At 40.5% G+C, this 19,437-nt stretch overlaps 4 protein-coding genes across 10 annotated transcripts; 3 read left to right on the top strand and 1 right to left on the bottom strand.

The window, feature by feature from the left end:
- The first annotated feature begins 4,404 nt into the window (after positions 1 to 4,404).
- LOC125951766 (F-box/LRR-repeat protein 14) lies at positions 4,405 to 7,241 on the top strand. Its single transcript, XM_049680788.1, has one exon. It carries the CDS (start codon positions 4,860 to 4,862, stop codon positions 6,339 to 6,341), a length of 1,482 nt encoding a protein of 493 aa, XP_049536745.1. The 5' UTR covers positions 4,405 to 4,859; the 3' UTR covers positions 6,342 to 7,241.
- Positions 7,242 to 9,938: 2,697 nt separating this feature from the next.
- LOC125951768 (YY1-associated factor 2) lies at positions 9,939 to 11,361 on the bottom strand. 2 transcript variants are annotated; one of them, XM_049680796.1, is made up of 2 exons: positions 10,931 to 11,361; positions 9,939 to 10,829 (listed from the first exon to the last, which is right to left on the bottom strand). In XM_049680796.1, the coding sequence occupies exons 1-2, from the start codon at positions 11,064 to 11,066 to the stop codon at positions 10,510 to 10,512; spliced, it is 456 nt and encodes a 151-aa protein (XP_049536753.1). In that variant the 5' UTR covers positions 11,067 to 11,361; the 3' UTR covers positions 9,939 to 10,509. The 2 variants fall into 2 exon arrangements, with proteins under 2 accessions (XP_049536753.1, XP_049536754.1); XM_049680797.1 differs by having other exon boundaries at positions 9,941 to 10,814.
- A 283-nt stretch (positions 11,362 to 11,644) lies between these two features.
- LOC125951765 (DNA mismatch repair protein spellchecker 1) lies at positions 11,645 to 15,089 on the top strand. The gene is made up of 6 exons (XM_049680787.1): positions 11,645 to 11,811; positions 11,874 to 11,923; positions 11,984 to 12,514; positions 12,589 to 12,860; positions 12,934 to 14,578; positions 14,642 to 15,089. Exons 1-6 carry the CDS (start codon positions 11,775 to 11,777, stop codon positions 14,822 to 14,824), a joined length of 2,718 nt encoding a protein of 905 aa, XP_049536744.1. The 5' UTR covers positions 11,645 to 11,774; the 3' UTR covers positions 14,825 to 15,089.
- A 212-nt stretch (positions 15,090 to 15,301) lies between these two features.
- On the top strand, positions 15,302 to 18,702 carry LOC125951767 (protein Wnt-2). 6 transcript variants are annotated; one of them, XM_049680791.1, is made up of 8 exons: positions 15,498 to 15,608; positions 16,550 to 16,654; positions 17,293 to 17,447; positions 17,532 to 17,594; positions 17,701 to 17,840; positions 17,916 to 18,050; positions 18,120 to 18,313; positions 18,387 to 18,702. In XM_049680791.1, exons 2-8 carry the CDS (start codon positions 16,602 to 16,604, stop codon positions 18,700 to 18,702), a joined length of 1,056 nt encoding a protein of 351 aa, XP_049536748.1. In that variant the 5' UTR covers positions 15,498 to 15,608; positions 16,550 to 16,601. The 6 variants fall into 6 exon arrangements, with proteins under 6 accessions (XP_049536751.1, XP_049536748.1, XP_049536750.1 ...); XM_049680793.1 differs by having other exon boundaries at positions 15,509 to 15,608; positions 16,553 to 16,654; XM_049680792.1 differs by having other exon boundaries at positions 15,514 to 15,625; positions 16,553 to 16,654.
- The last annotated feature ends 735 nt before the right edge of the window (positions 18,703 to 19,437 follow it).

Genomic DNA, 19,437 nt, shown 5'->3' with positions numbered 1-19,437 from the left:
TAGTTTTTATGCTACGATGGGCACCGACTTTGAAAACGACCAACAACGACCTAAATTAAACCGCGCCAACCCGAGAATGGCCAACCCGTTTTGATTTTATGCGCCTGCGACACTGCGCCTAGACGGCAACGAGAAAGCTGAGAATGGCGAGAATGGAGAATCTGGACCGAGAATTTTTCAGTTGGTGTAGAAACCGAGGAAGGCGAGAATGGAGAACAAGAGTTGATCTACCTGCAAACTACCTGTGAAATAATGCCACAGGCGTTTTTTGTGCTGGCAGCTCGGAGAATACTCCGTTCAAAAAGAGACTCACTTGTTTAAATTTGAAATTCCCGCCTTTCTCGTTCCCGCGATTTTCGTCTAAAGGCGCTGTAAGGAGAGAAGAAGGAAGGAGAGGAATTCGCTCGTTATAAACGGATTCAGGAGTCGCAAGTTTCGAGAATCGATTCGACGGAACTTTTGACTCTCGGAACCGCAGTGAGGTAAACGATAGGCCCTCGCGCAAACTCAGCTACCCCCTCTCCTTACAGCGCATCTAGACGAGAATGGCGGGAACGAGAAAGGCGGGAGCAAGTGAGTCTCTTTTTGAACATCCGTAATTCTCCGAGCTGTTAATTTTACAGTAGAGAGATAAACAGTTGATGAATAATCCAGTGCATTTTTTCAGGTTTTTAGCCGTGGTAAATTTTCCAAAGTAGAGTTTTGGGGCCTGAAAGTAGAGCTTTAAAAATCGCTGTAAATTCGCGGTTTTGCCCTTTTTCAACCGGAAAAACGCCAATCGCTAGGGGATGAGTCGAAACAAAGCGAAAAAGCCGGTAAGAAGGGACCGGAATTGGAAATTAGGTAAAAAAACCAAAACATACACCTCAACCGATTCAAATAATTTTAGCGGTTATCTTTTTCAAAATTTTGCCGTTAGAAAATCGATAGAATGAACCGGACACAGAAATACATGTGGAAAGTGGAGGAGGGGTGGGGAGAGAGCGAGTACATACCTAGTACATGGCTTGTACCTTCCCCCGTCCCTTCCAGATAGATAAAAAGATGATTTAGACATAATAATTGTCCCAAAAACATACACACCTTTTCAGTTAAATATCTTTAAAAAATACATTATAAACGTTAAATAGTGCTATTACGGAAGAGGGGAGGGGGATGCATTACATTTTCACTGTCGAAAGATAATATTTGGGTAGTTTTTCGCACCATAAATCGATTTAATCTCATTTTTAAGGTTCTTGTTCATAACCAGTGGAATTTAACGGTCAAATTTTGAAATGTGTGTAATCCCCTAAATGTATGCAATTAGAATCAGTTAGCGTACCGAATCGGTTGAGGTGTATATATTGGTTTTTTACCAAAAATATATTATAAACGTTAAATAGTGCTATTACAGAAGAGGAGAGGGAGATGCCATTACATTTTCAAAGTCGAAAGATAATATTTGGGTAGTTTTTCGCACCATAAATTGATTTAATCTCATGTTTAAGGTTCTTGTTCATAACCAGTGGAATTTAACGGTCAAATTTTGAAATGTGTGGCCCCTAAATGTATGCATTTGAATCGGAAAGCCTACCGAATCGGTTGAGGTGTATATATTGTTTTTTTACCGGAAATTATTCACCTGAGTTTAACCGTGGTGAGTATAACCAAGGTAGACTTTTGGAAACGTGACTCAAAGCACTTTGGAGCGGTTTTCCCAAAACCAATGTTTTAAAAGTCAGCAGTTTCAAATTGGCAGTAGTACTTAAACTACTTCGTGGACCGATCAATTTGAACACATAATCTGTGCACTATTAGTAAGGTAGCTCCGTCGAGTTTTCGTAAAAATGGTAGAAATCCGGATTTGTATGGATTTCTATGGACATTCTCAGCTTTCTCTTTGCCGTCTAGATGAAGCTTGAGATGTTGTGATGCTTGGATGCTGCGACGAAATTGTGGTTTTTTGGTTGGCTTTTTTGCTTTTTACGTTGAAGAGTGATGCCAGTAATATGCGATTCGTAAAACGTTAGGTGAAGCGTTCCCGGCGACAAACTAAAATAACAAAATGTTGTATCCGTACGATGCATGTATCGTTTGGTACTTGTGGCAAAAAAAGTTAAGTAGGAAGTTTCTAATTTCCTAAAAACCACTAACAGACAAATAGTTATCAGTGAACCAACTATCGAAATTGCTGATAAAACAAGCAATTAAACCAGTTTTCTGAGATTTGGTATAGTTGACCAGTGTTTAATGGGGCAATCAAAAAAAGGGTTTGAATAGTCGGAAATACACGTACCCACGGCAGATGACAAGACCGAAATTAGTTATGGAGTTCCGCAAATATTGTTATGTTTGGATACTTATGTACGGCGTGGGAACTCTACTTCCACCGAATGCTGTATTTGGTTTTTCGCAAGGACAAGGTGCACCCACGTGGATTAACATTACATTAATTTATATTTGTACATTAATTTATATTTGTTGTTGATATCCTTCTTTCTTTAAAACGAAACGAAAGCGAATTTAACAAATTTGGTAGTTTTTATTGATGAACATTGAACATTACTCACAATCTTCAAAGCTTTCATACATTTTTGCAAAGCATTTTGATCTCTTAAGTTCCAGTTACGAAATTTTCTTGGACAAACTGTAAAATTTATGAAAAAATGAGTTACAATATATCATAGTTGCATAGCCTTCTAAGGGATCAGTGTTAGTTTTGCTCAAATTCTCCGACCACTAGCACGGACTCTGGAACGGTAGAACACAATGTGAATTTAATTTAGACAAATGCAATTTTAAATGCGTAAATGCCGAGGCAGTACCGCACTAACTGCAAGATGTGCATGGGCTGTGGAAACGCCATAAGCAAACTGTGATATAAATTGGGATTAAGAACATCATATCAGTAGGATTTAACAATAATGCACATAGGTTTTTTATGAAATCGTCAATTGCCATGAGTATAGCTAAATGCACTATGCCTGGGCAGTCTTATTTGCCGAAGCAAGATTTATGGGTACGATAATTTTATATTTACGAAATACTATGAAATGCGGTGTTTCAAGTCACCTACTTATTTCAACCAATCGTTGTGCCTAGAAGTCACAATTTCAATCTACTGTTGTCCTTCATTCCTTATCATTGAAAGTATCTGAAAAGCAAAAAGAATGAGTTGAAATTGAAAATGGCCAAATGTTATCCTGAATGTGATCCTGGATATGGTAGTCTAATTTCTTTAATGACAACCTGCGATTTATTTAAATACTTACGTTCAAATTTGCTACGAATGATCAAATTAAACAAGTTTGATAGTATCAAACATCGAAAGATCGATCAAAATCGTAAAAAACTATATAGTGTAGAGTAGACTTAATTTAATGCTGAACTGGTGTTTTTTCAATGCATTCTTTTTTATTTCAGCTATCTGGGCATAAAATCACCGTTTATCGTTTTCCGGTCTGAGAATGAAGTATTATCGAATAATAGTGTTCTTCTAAATATAACAGAAATGCGAAATAAATTGAAATATGTACAAAACCTCGACCACTTCATTCGTCCGATTGATAACAGTCAAATTAAAAAAAATGGTCAAAAAGGTCAGACTGATGAAGGCAATGGAGAAACATTTATAGGAGGAAACAGTTCCAAACAGTCCAGTTCAGCAACACCTGATGCATCATCAGTATTTAGCGCGTTGAATGTTCGTAGGGATAACATTTCTGCAATTTTTCTAACTACAGTGAGCCCCTCATTTATTAATCACTTTGGAAAGCAGAGCCAAGAAAATGTCCGTCCAACTTCCATTAGTAAATTTCCAAACGTAATGGCTAATGCAGATCACATGATTTCAGATGATGATGGTCAACAAATAGAACGTAAATACATTATTCCATTAGCCTTAAAAACGTCAACGAACTAAAAAGAAAAAACCTAGAACCAAACCTGAGTAGCTCAGTTTGCGCGAGGGCCCATCGTTTACCTCACTGCGGTTCCGGGAGTCAAAAGTTCCGTCGAATCGATTCTCGAAACTTGCGACTCCTGAATCCGTTTATAACGAGCGAATTCCTCTCCTTCCTTCTTCTCTCCTTACAGCGCCTTTAGACGAAAATCGCGGGAACGAGAAAGGCGGGAATTTCAAATTTTAAACAAGTGAGTCTCTTTTTGAACGGAGTATTCTCCGAGCTGCCAGCACAAAAAACGCCTGTGGCATTATTTCACAGGTAGTTTGCAGGTAGCTCAACTCTCTGTTCTCCATTCTCGCCTTCCTCGGTTTCTACACGAACTGAAAAATTCTCGGTCCAGATTCTCCATTCTCGCCATTCTCAGCTTTCTCGTTGCCGTCTAGGCGCAGTGTCGCAGGAGCATAAAATCAAAACGGGTTGGCCATTCTCGGGTTGGCGCGGTTTAATTTAGGTCGTTGTTGGTCGTTTTCAAAGTCGGTGCCCATCGTAGCATAAAAACTACTGGACCGATCGAGTTGAACACATAATCTGTGCACTATTAGTCAGGTAGCTCCGTCGAGTTTTCGTAAAAAGTGTTTTAAACTTCATAAATCTGCCATTTTTGGGCTAATTTTGGTCGTTGTTGGTCGCTTACTCGCGAGTTATCTTAACGCAGTGTTTGGCAAAAAGGGTTCAAAGAAAAGGACCAGAATTTATGAAAGTGCCACACACATCTGAGCACCTCTCTCCCATGGGTCGCATTGGTGTCCTTTTTGATTACAAGAAGTCGTCCTCGCAACGGTGGTGCGCTCTGTGATATCCTGGTCTAGTATATCGTCGAAAGAGTGAAACGCTGTTGGGCGGTTTTAGTGCGGCCAGAACACAGAAACCTTCGGTAGCAAAAGTGAAAAACAGTGACTTACAGTAGTGTGAATGGAGGAGGCGGGTGGTATTATGCTGACGGAGATTCCGGGTGGTTTTATAACGCACCGGCCGCACTCGATTGTGGGAGGCCATCATCGCTTTGCTCCGTATCCAGTGGTCCTGCATCAACCGCACATCCATCGCCCAACTGTGACGCCAGCCATTTACAGCATACCATCACATCATCACGCACCCCATCTTGCGGCGCATCCGAGGACACATGCCGGAGCCTATCATCAGCATCCAACATTCCGATCGGCGCACCGACCACAAAGCCCAGCCACACCACCTGTGGCAACTGTGGAAGAAGGCACCCACATTGGCCATCTCTATCCGGAGATCCTGGTCCTGATCTTCGAGCGACTGAGCGTTAGGGACCGCGGACGAGCGGCGCAGGTGTGCACCGTGTGGCGGGATGCGGCCTATTCTAAGAGCTGCTGGCGGGGTGTCGAGGCCAGTCTGCATCTGCGTCGGCCGTCCCCGACGCTCTTTGGTTCGCTTGTTAAACGCGGCATCAAGCGCGTGCAAATTCTGTCAGTGCGCCGTGCACTGAAGGACATCGTGACGGGAGTGCCAAACCTGGAGTCACTCAATCTAAGCGGTTGCTACAACATCACCGACGTTGCCATCGGGAACGCGTTCGCAGGGGACCTTCCCAACTTGAAGGTGCTGGATTTATCGCTCTGCAAGCAGGTGACTGATTCGAGCCTCGGGAGGATTACACAGCACTTGAAAAACATCGAGGTTCTGGAGCTGGGTGGATGCAGCAACATTACCAACACCGGTCTGCTCCTCATCTCCTGGGGTTTGAAGAAGCTTCGACGATTAAACCTTCGCTCCTGTTGGCATATTTCGGACCACGGCATTGGCCATCTGGCTGGGCTGAGTAAGGAAACCGCAGATGGAACGCCGGCCCTTGAGTTTCTCGGATTGCAGGATTGCCAGCGGCTGTCGGATGAAGCCCTGCGACACATTGCCTTGGGGCTGTCCTCGTTGCAATCGATTAACTTGAGCTTCTGCGTCTCCGTTACCGATAGTGGACTGAAGCACCTGGCGCGCATGTCGTGCTTGAAGGAGCTAAACCTACGCGCCTGTGATAACATATCAGACATTGGCATGGCATACCTGACTGAGGGATGCAGCGCGATCGCTACATTAGACGTTAGCTTTTGTGATAAGGTCGCAGACCAGGCCATGGTGCATATTTCGCAAGGTTTATTCCAGCTGCGTTCTTTAAGTCTAAGCGCTTGCCAAATTACCGACGAGGGTCTATCTCGTATCGCAAAGTCTTTGCATGATCTCGAAACGCTAAATATTGGCCAGTGCAGCCGCATCACTGATCGTGGGCTGGAAATGATTGCTGAAGAGCTGCTCAACTTACGTGCCATTGATCTTTATGGCTGCACGCGATTAACGCCCGGTGCCCTAAGGAAGATAAGTCAACTACCGAGACTATCCAAGGTTAATCTTGGACTCTGGCATGTGCGGTGATAGGCGGCAGCGCATAAATATTGTCATCATACAACCTGCAAATGGAGAAGAATTCTGTGTCCGTGGAAGTAGTAGCCGAACGAAAGCTGGATTCCCTTTTTTAGCACATTTCTGATTCAATTTGCAGCAATAGTACTCATTTTAAGCATTGAAAAGACTTTTATAAAATATGTTGCGAAAGCCGATTTTGTTAGGTTTACATGTTTGGCCAATTTTGTTTTAAGTAGATAAATTAATGTTATTCTTACGCCTTATGTTCCACATCATTCTCAAATCGTAAATAACAGTGGAGATGTAACTCATGATTTGCTTGTTTGTTAAAACTGGACTCTAAATGTTTGTCTACTACTCTCTAATAGTTTGTCAGTTTGCCAGATGCCAGTTCTTTGGTTGTTACAGTATTACAACAAAAGGGTATCGCTTCACACCACCAACCCTAAGGAAGCTTCCATAAGCAAAGAAAATACTTTGTTCGAACAAACCCTAAAATAGTGTATATGAAACCTGCAGCTGCGTGATAATTAAAGATTCGAGAATAACTCGGTTTAAGAAAAATGCGGACAACGCGAAGACATGGAATCATAACATCAATATACCATGAACCGGTTCTTCATTACCGGTGTGAGAAGATAGATTTTCGACCACACCGAACCTCCATTTGCTATGTTAGCATAACCTAAGATCACCATAGACCTACAGAATAGCTCTATTATCAATGAAGGAAGGCGAATGCATCGAAGTCCAGGACAACGACTCTGTAGAGAGATTCAGTAAAGAGATTCAGGATACGCCAAAAATGAATGTGTACAATTATCTCCGCAAACCTACGCAAACGTAAATAAGGGATATAAAAACATAAGTTTTTTTGTGTATGATAGAAATGATGTAAATATTATTACCAAAAACCTATATCCTCCGAATCTCGTGTATGATTATTTCTATTGAGAAACTGATTAATACTGTATTTTCGTTGGCAAATGTTCTCTCGTTCACGGTGGTTTCATCCAATTGTCGTATCGTACCGTATTTTCTAACATTCGCACCGCAACTTACTAACACTTCCTCATGATACTGTCTTGAGAAAAAATATACAATTTTACATCAAAAGCCTATGTTACACAAGATCATCTAACAATAAAGAAACACAGTTTTATGCCATGTTTGGTCCATGTCATCACCGTGGACAAAACGCCAATAACGAACATTTATGTAGGTTGTTATAAGTACCTACATTGGCAGCAAACAAGCGATGTTTGGCGCATCTTTTTTTGACTGTCCTGGATAAACAAAGCCCAGTTTCTGATTCTGATATTGCTGTCGGTCGGAAACGACGATACCTACCAGTTAAAACCTGTAACATGGCCCCAATTTACGAATTGCTGTGTTTGGAAAAGATATAGAGAAAAAACATTGCATTTGAAACAAAATTTACTGCTTTGTCAAACCCCCCTTGTTTTCCACCCAAATTCTTATCTATAAACGATTGTTCTTGTGTAATGTTTTCTTTTGCTTTACGATAGCCACATGTTTGAACACAATTAAACTTTTTGTCGCTTTAGCATTGAATTATGCTACTATATTTTTGCTAACAGACTGTATGAATCCATCATTTCAATATTGTTATTCATCATGTAACCCATTTTGTGGCATTTAGCATGATAAAGTGTCTTTTCCAAACATCGATACACAACGAGGAACTCGATGTTCCAGACGATAGAACACCACTATCGTTCGTTTGTTTTATTTTCATTACATGATTTTTCACAGGTTCGTATAATGAGGTTATTGGTAGGTAGTTGCATGCATTTTTTTTTAGCTATTGATGTTGTTATTATAAATAAGAATAACTTTAGGCACTGCCAATGACCATCTTTTTCGGAACGAAATTTGACCAACTAACCGCATTGAAGATATTTCATTTTTAGCGTCAAATTCCGAAGATTCTACCTTTACCTCAACAGATACACACGCATACAGGAATCCTTTACGGCTTTACCTGTGCATCAAGGGCGGAGAAATGCCAAGAAACGAGCTAAAAGTGTAGTTTAGCAAAGGCCGGTTGTGGAAAACAGAAAATATAATATTGATCAGAGCCCCGCAGATTCCCCCGGAACGAATTTACGTTCTAGCTTCGTGCCACTTTTACTCCATAGAACTGTAATGTCGGAAATGCGGAAACTACATTACGTTATCATCCTACACCATGTATCATCCATCCTATATATGACTCGTTGCTGGCTTGAAAATCGGTGTTCAGTTTTTTGGTTGTTAGCGCATTTTTTTTTTAATTGAGCCTGATACAATGCTACTCAACCAAAATGAAACATTCCATGACTCCTAATGTAACGGCTGTAAAAGTTCCTTGCATTCGATGTATTCGACCTGTACGCGATCTGGTGGGTGCTTTAAAGCATTGCTATATGATCAAGGAAAGAATGATTTCGAAGAAGCAGCAAAGGTACAGCGAAGGAAACGCGTACCTGCAGAGAAGGGTCTCAAGGGACGCTGGGAAACATGGAAGAAACATGCAGCAGGTAAAATGACCGTCAAAAGTAATGAAAAAGGACGAAAGCCAGATCAAAGATCTTTGGGTGTTCGCGTCTTTGGAACAGGAAACACTAGCAGAAAGAAGCAAGAATGAAGAATTGGGGATGAGCACAAGAGCCAAAAGAGGCCTCGAATTTGAATACCAGCAAGCATCCTGCCTGAAAATACGCATACATATAGTGGCCAGAAGGACACGAATACACACAGAATTTCATAAACGACAAGTTTTAGAAATTTTAGCTGCCCGTAAGGCGAGACGGGAGTGCGTGTGGTGCCACAGAAAAAATGGGGTTTCTGATGGGCGTCTTGCACCACGGCCTTACTTGCTACTTACTTGGGCCTGGCAAGGCGCAGAAAGTAGCAAGAGCCATGTGTAGGGGCTGGTATGAACGGAAAAATTCAAAACTTTACGAGACGTGCCCGGCTAAGCAAGCACCACAATGCCAGCCGCCGCTCGGGGTAGACGGAGAAATAAAATACTTGCTGCGCTATCCGCCCCGGCGTAAAGCGAATAGAGCAGCACGGTTGGGTCTTTGCTCGGAAATGTGATACTTTCTGCGTCGACCGTAGCACTAGAATGTATGGTAAAAAGGGGCCATTGCTTGGCGTGGAAGAGAATTCGCTTCTTTCTGGTTCGTGCCAAGTACACTCGCGTCAACCGATTGCGAGTGTACATTACTGCATGATGCTTTGAAAGTATCGTCCATTTTGGGAAGAATTAAAGTTCTGAGAGGAATTAAAGATCTAGAATTTATATTAAACCAATAATATTTATTTCATTTATTAAATATAAATTCATCTAAATTAAAGCTGAGCTTTAATGCGAATTTCGTGAAACTTACCAGACGGTTAGTGAAAAAACAACGAAACAGAGACTCAACTGGATTAACTGATAATCTGCAGTTACTAGTTAGTAATATGTAGTTACTTACCAGAGGTCAATACTCAGAGAAGCTTTTCTAACAGTTGATCTTGGTAAAAATAGCTAGACACTTGCATATAAAGTTCTGATTGAGTGAGTTTATTCGGCAGAAATGAAGGAGAAAAACGAAATTAAGCGAAACGAAAAAAACACAGATATTTTTAAATTTAAATTTTAAAAAATCAACCGCAGACTCGACTCCCAAACTCGCGCAGTATAAACACACAATTCGCCTCGTGGTAGATTTCGTTTTCGCCTCGGGGTAGATTTCGTTTTTATCGTTTTCACCTAGGGGTAGATTTCATTTTTATCGTTTTTGTTCAAAAAAATCGTTGAACACGACTGAGGGGAATAGGCACCTTAGTCTTATTCATAGTAATCATACATTTTACATTAATTGGGACAATAATGCTTACGAACGTATCAGAAACAGTCTTTGCTAAAAGAAAGTAGCTAGTAAGTTAAAGAGAATAATAAGTATACTTGTGTTTAAACCAATCCTTACGTGTAACTGATATTCTCCGATTCTAGCATTAATTTGTATAAGGAGTTTTTAGAACTATGCAGGGAAGTTTACATAAGTACAAACAAGATAAGATTTCTCGCTAAGTGTATAAGATACATAGATTTCTTCACTTTCTACCATTGCCCTCGATTTCGTTGAATGATGTTGTGAAAACTGACTATTTTGAACACAATCTAGCTTCTAGAGTCGTTGCTTTCACTAAAACTTTCGCTAGAATCATTTCGGTTCACGGGAGGAGGCTTTGGTTTGTATTCGGTAATGATTACGGTGACGGAATTGACCGTCACTTCCCGCGTCTGTCCACTGGACCGATCGATGTTTTTTAATCTGGCTGGATGCTTCGATCGTTTGCTCTTTGTTCGGGACGACTTCGAATTGGCCCGACATGTTGCTTGGCCAGACGCGCTGGGGAAGGCCTGAGTAGCCGCTTGCTGTGCCGCCAGCGCTGAGTTGAGCCGTGGCTTTCGCGTGGAAGTCCCTGGAACGGAGTACACTGAAATTGATTATAATGCATCCTACTCTTTTGGTCGCTTGATCGATGCGTAATTGAAGAGATTTCTGCAATTGTCCACCACCAACCGACCATTTTTTTACCTTTGCGTACGTCGCACATAGAGCACTTGAATGCCTCCGCCGTATTCCGAAAAGTGCAAACGCTGCAGTCCCAAAAGTTCTCCTCCACTTTTGATTGGCGTTTGGCTCGACGTACAGGTGATTTGCTCTTATCCATCGCACCATTAATGCGAGAACTTGATTTGCCTTTCTACAAAACTGCCGGAGTTGATTTTCATCCAGCCTCCACTTTGGAGAGGCCCAATTCACCTGCACCTTCGAAAGACTTTTTATCGCGCTTATCACTCTGAAGTACGTACGGTTTGCATGGCCGGGAAGGCCTACTTTTTCAACAAGAACAAAGGCGGGACTCGGAAATGACTTGAATTTCTGCTTATCCGCTTTTTTATCACGAAATTTGCAAAATTGTTCAACAAAGTTAAGAAAATCCCCTTTTTTACAGCGACCTAACCTCAAAGCCAAAACAGCAACTGCTTGTGGGGTAGGGGGTGGGAGGGGGTTGGGCTTCTGGCTGCGTCTATAATCCAGGATCCAGGAGTCGCAAGTTCTGAGGTCCCGAACCCCGGAACTCCGACTCCCGGAACCGCAGTGAGGTAAACGACGAAGCAAATTTCACAGTGATGATCGATAAAATAAGTACATTTTGCCCAAAATAAAACCAAATTTTCATCAAAAATCAAACTTCCAAGCGAAAAATGGGCTGCATGGCACTGTGGCGTTGGTTTTGGAATTCGCGGCAAAAATCTGCGTGAATTTCGTGAATTCTGGAATAATTTCGCTTAATTCCAGAGCAAATTAGTATCACCAGCAACACCGCAGCCATTCTCTTGGAAAAGTGCCGGAATTGGTGGAAAAATCTGCAAAAATGTCGAATTTGAAGCCGCTGCAGTGTCTCAATTTAGGTAAAAGGTTAGATGAAATTCCTTTTCTCTGGGATAGTAATTCTTCTTTTTTCGGGTTTTAGATAAATCGCAACAGAAAGCATTCATGGAATTCTACACCACACTCGGAGAGGTAACTTTTTGCTATGCAAAGCAAATATGTTTTTATTTTTCATCTTAACTTGTTTTGCAGAAACCATCCACCACGATAAGAATATTCGAGCGTTCCGAGTACTACAGTTGCCATGGAGAAGATGCCCTTCTTGTGGCAAAGTTGGTGTTCAAATCTACCAACTCGGTGAAAATTATGTCCTCGGAATGCATCGAATTGCCGTACATTTCATTAAGCAAATCCAACTTCGAAGCCCTTATCCGAGATTTACTGCTTGTCCGCAACTATAGAGTTGAAGTTTATACGAAAGCAAAGCAGAAAAAATCCTCCAACGAGTGGCATGTTGAGTTTAAAGGCTCGCCGGGCAATTTGGCCCATTTCGAGGATGTCTTATTCAGCGATACTAATGCAATGGTCAGTGGTTCGGCTCTAATTGCTCTACAAGTGCGCCATGAAGCACGTGTCCGTCTAATTGGCCTAGGATACATCGAAGCCAATGAATGGACCATGGCTGTTGTGGAATTCGTCGTCGATGATTTCTACTCTGAGTTTGAGGCTCTCATTGTTACTCTCTGCCCTAGGGAATGTCTTCTTCCAACCCTAGGTGGCGAGGTAAGTTAATTTGATACGGACAAAACTACCGGACAGTTAAACTACCAGTAACATGGCTCGTCTTTTTACAATAGTATGAGAAGATAGAGCAAATCTTGAAACGGAATAATGTGATCGTCACGGTGCGGAAGAAAAATGAATTCCTTAAGAATGCTACGGAAATTAAAGACAATCTGGATAAATTGATACGCTTCCGCGAAGGGCAACAGCAGAACGCAAACATTGTCCCGGCGATGTCAAATACATTCGCCTTGATGTCTTTGGGAGCCGCTATAAGTTATCTGGACCTCTTGCGCGAATCTGGAAATCATGGGAAATTCCAGCTCAATTTGCTTGATTCCAAACGGTAATTTTAACGTTTCTTATTGCTGGTTTATATATCGATTTTATGTGTGAATATCTTCCCACCCTACATACAGTTACGTCCATTTAGATGCAGCAGCAGTTTCGGCACTCAATCTGTTTCCCAAACCAGGCACAATGACAAATTGCAGAACTTACCATTGGCGAAGCGTACTCGGCGTACTCGATAGATGTCGCACTCCGCAAGGACACCGGTTGGTGGCTCAATGGATTAGGCAACCGCTTCGAGACCATGCAATTATCGACAACCGCCACGACATCGTGGAATGTTTTGTCAAAGATTCAGCGTTGCGTACTGAACTGTACGACAATCATCTAAAAAAGCTTCCCGACATTCAGCTTATCCTCAAACGTCTCGTTCGCCGAAAGTCATCTTTACATGACCTTTTCCGTTTGTATCAGGTGACTTTACGAATGCCCAAAATTTTAAATTTACTTGCCTATGGTGTTACGGTGAACTCACCCACTATCATGAAGATAATCTACGAACCACTGAAGGACACTGTTGCGGATTTACAACTTTTCAAATCGATGGTGGAACAGATTATCGATTTGGAGGCGATAGAACGTGGCGAATATCTTGTGAAGGCATCGTTTGATAGGGAACTCGAAGAAAAAAAAATGCAAATGGATGATCTGGAGTCAAAAATGAAGCGCCAATTATCTGCAGTTGCCAGCGATATCGGACTTGAAGCTGGTTCTTCTATCAAACTGGAGTTTGTTAGCCATCTTGGATTTCATTTTCGCATAACGCTCAAGGACGAGACAGCAATACGAAAAAATTCCCACTATAGGGTGCTAGACACTGTTAAAGGAGGCGTTAGATTCACAAACAGCCAATTGACTGATCTTAGTGAATTGTTTTGTGAGCTCAAAAAAGAATATGAAGACCAACAGCAAACTATTGTCTCTGAGGTAATACGTGTTGCTATTGGATATGCAGAGCCCTGGTCAATATTGAATAACCAAATCGCGCAGCTTGACACCTTGGTCGGTTTTGCCGTCGCTGCGGTATCGGCACCCCTTCCTTATGTGCGACCAAAAATGCATCACCACGGCCCAACAGTTCTGAAACTGACACAGATTCGCCATCCATGCTTGGAGTTACAGGAGGATATTAATTTTATCCCAAATGATGCCATATTTGATTCTGAAACAGCGAACATGCATATTATAACAGGACCGAATATGGGTGGTAAAAGCACGTACATCCGATCGGTCGGTGTAGCCGTACTAATGGCTCATGTCGGTGCGTTCGTAGCCTGTGAAACTGCAGAGCTGTCAATCATGGATACGATACTAGCACGCGTTGGATGCGCTGATAATCTCTCCAAAGGGCTTAGCACATTTATGGTTGAAATGATAGAGACTGCTAGTATAGTTAGGAGCGCAACTCCAAAATCTCTTGTCATCATCGATGAACTTGGTCGCGGAACATCGACCTACGAGGGTTGCGGTATTGCTTGGTCAATCGCTGAGTGGCTTGGGCGAGAGAGCAAATGTTTCACGCTCTTCGCAACCCATTTTCAGGAAATAACAGATATGGTCAACTATTTACCCAACGTTCGTAACTCTCATATGAATGCCATCGTTGACAATGAACGTTTAACTTTATTATACCAAGTAAAGAAGGGCATTATGCAGAAAAGTTTTGGAATACAAGTAGCTAAACTTGCAAATTTTCCTTCCGTAGTTGTTGAGGTATGTATACATTTAGTACGAAAGTCTGTTACATTGTAACTATCTTCGATATTTTATTTTCAGCTAGCGCAACAAATGTACGATGAATGTGAGGATCAATGGGGTAATCTGGAAGAAAAAAATGATGAAAAGGGATTACAACTTTTACAAAAATGCTATGATGAAATAATGGAATTCAATGTGAATCAGCCGCAAAGCTTAACTCCTGGGTTACTACACGAACTGCGATCTTTGCTGGGCCATTGATGAGATCAAATAATGATACTAAGCTATTGCACTATCACGAATAATTAGGTCTTACGAATGGTGGCTTTTACACAAAATGGAGAATTGAAAAATATTAAAATATGATTCAGTAGGATGCATGCAGCAACGATTCTGCCGAAAAATAAATAGACGACGAAGGAACGATAAAGTGTTTATTTAAATTTGGATATTCATGCTGAGTAAGAATTTGAGTAAAATCTATACATGTGAAAACGAATAACTGAACGCAGTTTTTTTTGTAAATTTTATTTTAAGAAATGATAACACCATATAATATGGCTGATTTTATTTTTTAGCATATATATAAACGGGCGTGCCGTATGTTTAATAAGCCAGATTTGGTTGATTTTTTTCGCAATATCAATCGTCGGTGTGTGATAAGTTGCTGAATTAGTTCGTTAAAGATTTATTTGGGTATCATCGTGGAACGAGCGCTCAACTTTGCTATAACGATGGTCAGGTTTTGTTTCTTATTCTTTTACACCTCTTTTTCTCCTCCCAAGAATGATAAAAATGTATCGCGCGAAGTTGCCGAATCAGGCTAGAAACGAGTTTTGTCTTCGCCTTCGAATAAGATCCATCTTCCAACAGGCAACCAGGTCGAATGTTTGTGTTGGTCGTCGTTTCATCATCATCGTTTAGCCAGACAGTTGTCCGGCGTCTGCAAACCCGATCAGTACACATTTTATTTTAAATCAGTGACAGGATTCTCTACTTCGGTTTATAAAATATAGAGTATAATGTTGAGTTTTGCGACGATACTGTAAGTGTAACGATCCTGTAAGATACGGATTGAAAAATCTATATGCGATTAAAGTTTCCGTTCAAGGCGGGTAAAATAGCGAACCGATTGATGTGTGATTGGATAAAACAGTGTTTGCAATTACTCGTTGTTTGTTATTTTGCTTCAAAAAACCAGTTTATGATGCATGTATAAGATTAATGTAAGGAAGAACATAGCTGGTGAATTATGAAACGATGAGAATAGTAGAAACATCGATAGTAATAAGATGGTGATAGTTAAATCAACTTTATAGTGGTAATTGTCCCACCGTTTCCAATGAACGCTGTGTGTAATCAATAAAGTCTAACCAATGCGCAAACATGCAACATGTTTTACTGCTCAAAATAGTTCATTTGTGCCCGAATTCTTTCCCCGATTTTAAATATGTATATCCGCACTCGATTGTGTCCGTCAAGAGTTGTGCTTTCGAGCTTAATTTTTATTCATCCGTTTTCCGCACTTAATTAAAAGAGTTTTTTATCTGTCTTCATATTATACTGTTCGAAAAAGAGCTAATTTTATATGTTGGGGTCCTAAAATCGGGTTCAGCTGCGCAAATTCAGGTTCGTCGCTTTGTGTCATTAGTGTTGATCGCTCTTGGATGGCTCGTTATTTAATTCAGTTTCGATGACATCTTTACCATATGCTGGTAAAATCGGGAATAGTGTGCAGTGAATGTATAAATAGCCGATCGGTCGATCATGTGTAAGGCAAAGTATGCCTTGAACATTCCTATCATCTGATTTTTCTTGGCAAACTGATTTGTCTTATTGGTTGTGATGTGATGTCCATCAAACCTGTTGTGTTATCCACGTGCTGTGATTTTGTTATCGAACGACGAACAAACATTAACGAACGCAACGATTAAAGAAAATAGACCATTTCAATCCTAACAAAACATAATCTTAAAAACGTTATAGCAGGTTTTGAGTACTTGAAGCAGAAAGATGAGCTTAATAAAAATATAGTAAAATGCGACATACCGCAGTGGCTTTGTTTGTCATATTGGCCGTCTTTGAAATCAGGTAAGATACACTAGATAAAAATAAGTGTTACGAGAGCATCAAACAATCCTTCAAATCAGTAGAAGTATTCACAATTGTTAGTAAATTGTTTCACTTTGATTAACGTTGCAAGGCAAAACAAATTAAAGTGCTTTCCAGGCGTTCGAATATGAATTATCGTTGCAAATCAGATAAAAAGTAAGAATAAAAGTACTGTATGACCAATTTGCCGCATTTAATGAATTGTTGTTTGTTGATTCGGATGGTAGACTAGATTAATACATACGCTCATAACTGCCTTTTATGCGTTAGGAATATACGTTCCAAAATTGTAACATTTTGTCATTTTATTGTTTTTGGCGATATATGAGGACGGACATATAAATTTTGTAATTTTTTTGTTAAAACATCTACTTCAATTGCTTCCATCCAAACGGCTTATAAAAATCCTGCTGGGTTTCGTGTGATTTATAAGCTATTTTTAATATTGCGAAGATGAATAATTGCACATGTAGTCTAATTTATTCGTTCTTCTATAATTTATTAATAGAAACTCTAGCATTTTTAGTATATAAATCAATCCTTTACATTAGATACATAGTTCACATAGGAATATCTGTTTGATAGGTATATCTGAATGGTGTTGTTTTCATTTACAGGATCGTAAAATGTTTCGTTTCATCAGTACTTTGCTCTCGAATGCCCGGTCTAACACAAACTCAGCGTCTAATATGTTCTGAGTCACCAGATGCTGTGGTATCGCTTGCTGTGGGGCAGCTACTAGCAGCAAATGAGTGCCAAAAACAATTTCATGGTATGTATAATATGATTATTGAAATGGTAGCAATTTCTTTGCACATTTATGTTCCCGGCTTTTTATCCAATTTCAATTAATTAGGGCACCGCTGGAACTGTTCTCACGTGTGGAAGAAAGACATGTTTGGTCAGATTGTGGCTATAGGTAAGTCAATCTATAACATGAATTTCTGATGCTATTTTCGATATATTTTCGGTGTGCTATTAAACGTTTTTATGATCCCTATAATCTTTGCTGTTTTCCTTTCAAGGTTCGAAGGAGGCCGCATATACATACGGTATAACTAGTGCTGGAGCAGTGTATTCGATTACAGCTGCTTGTGCCAAAGGAAACATTACTACATGCGGCTGTAATAAGAAGCAAAAAACCTTTGTATCCAGTGATTCTGATGTAAACTCAAACATCATTATCGTTATTTCATCTTTTCTGTAATCAATGCTGTGCATTAATCTTATTTCATTGTAGACATGGAAATGGGGTGGATGTTCGGTGGATATTTTATATGCAATGGCCTTCGCTAGAAGGTTTCTCGACAGTCGAGAAATAGAAAACGATAATCGCAGCCTTATGAATTTGCACAACAATCGCGTAGGACGGAAGGTAAGAAATGTATTCTTATAATGCTCAAATGATGATCTACAAATAATGCATGATTGTTTATTCTTGAAGACAGTTAAAGTTCTCTTACGGACGGAGTGCAAATGCCACGGCGTAAGTGGATCATGTGCTATGAAAACATGCTGGAAGAGTCTGCCATCCTTTCAGGCTATCGGAAATGTAATGATGAGGAAATATCGAAAGGCAAAATTAGTACACACTATTTCCTCTCAAGGAGAAAGTACGCTGTATCTGTCATTGAAACGGTATGGAAGAGCTTATTTATAAAGGTGGTCAAGATTAATACAAATAGTTTGTTTTCATTTTTATGTTCAATAGTAGGGGACCAAATCTGCTAGAAAGAGAACTTGTCAAGAAAAGAAGTCAAAATCCAAAGAAAACCGAGTTAGTTTACTTACATTCGTCACCGAACTATTGTGAATCTAACATTGCAAAAGGCATCTTGGGTACTGTGGGCCGAAGCTGTAATCGTACCTCAAACAATGTGGATAGATGTGACCTTTTGTGCTGTGGCCGAGGATATGATACACATCAAAACGTTCGCAGTTGGCAGTGTAACTGTAAATTTAAATGGTGCTGTACAGTAGCGTGCGACATTTGCACGGAGAGAAAAGAAGAGTATACGTGTAAATAGAGAGAATGAAAAAAATAGAATTGAATATTGTATGAAATCATTGCGCTACGAAAGAAACATTTTACAGGCCACATATTTTTCGAAAATTATAGAAGATTAAATGAGTTATTGTTCTTTCGCCTCTTTCCTATTATGTTCTCTCCGCACGCTTCGCATTCCATGAGGTCCATGAGAACTTGTGTGCTCATTATAAGTCATATCAGTTTGCCCTATTCTAATTCTAATTAAGTGGTCTGTTCAAGTGATATCGCATGGTTGGTTGTGTTTTTGATTCGATTCAATTCAGTGTTGCAATTTTCGTATTCCCGTGGGTATCCCCAAATGGAGCCACCTCCAACCAGATATATCACGAATTGATCAATCGGCGCAGACAATCGAGTTTGTTAAAAGTCAGAATTTTTAGTGGAGCCAAATCAGGTTGATTTAGAGATACGATGCCGAATGGCTCGCACTTGAGAAACGGACGTGTTATATCTACACGCAGACTCGATACAATGCGGCATCCCTGAAGGACAGCAAAGTCCAAGAACCTTACGAAAAAACAATCAGGCAATGAGAAGGAGAGATAAAACGGATCCAGGAGCTAAAGGAAAACAGAGTACCACAAGACAATGTTGCCAAGCGATAGCAGGGTCCGAAATACATCGGCGCCTAAGGTATCCTGTTGTCGTAGTACGAATGGTGGCATGATCAGTAACCAGGACCTCCTGAGATGAGCCCAGAACGTTGATATTA

Source organism: Anopheles darlingi, chromosome 2 (assembly GCF_943734745.1).
Source record: "Anopheles darlingi chromosome 2, idAnoDarlMG_H_01, whole genome shotgun sequence".
NCBI classification, from domain to species: Eukaryota; Metazoa; Arthropoda; class Insecta; order Diptera; family Culicidae; genus Anopheles; species Anopheles darlingi.
This window is presented reverse-complemented; position numbering and strand designations above follow the sequence as displayed.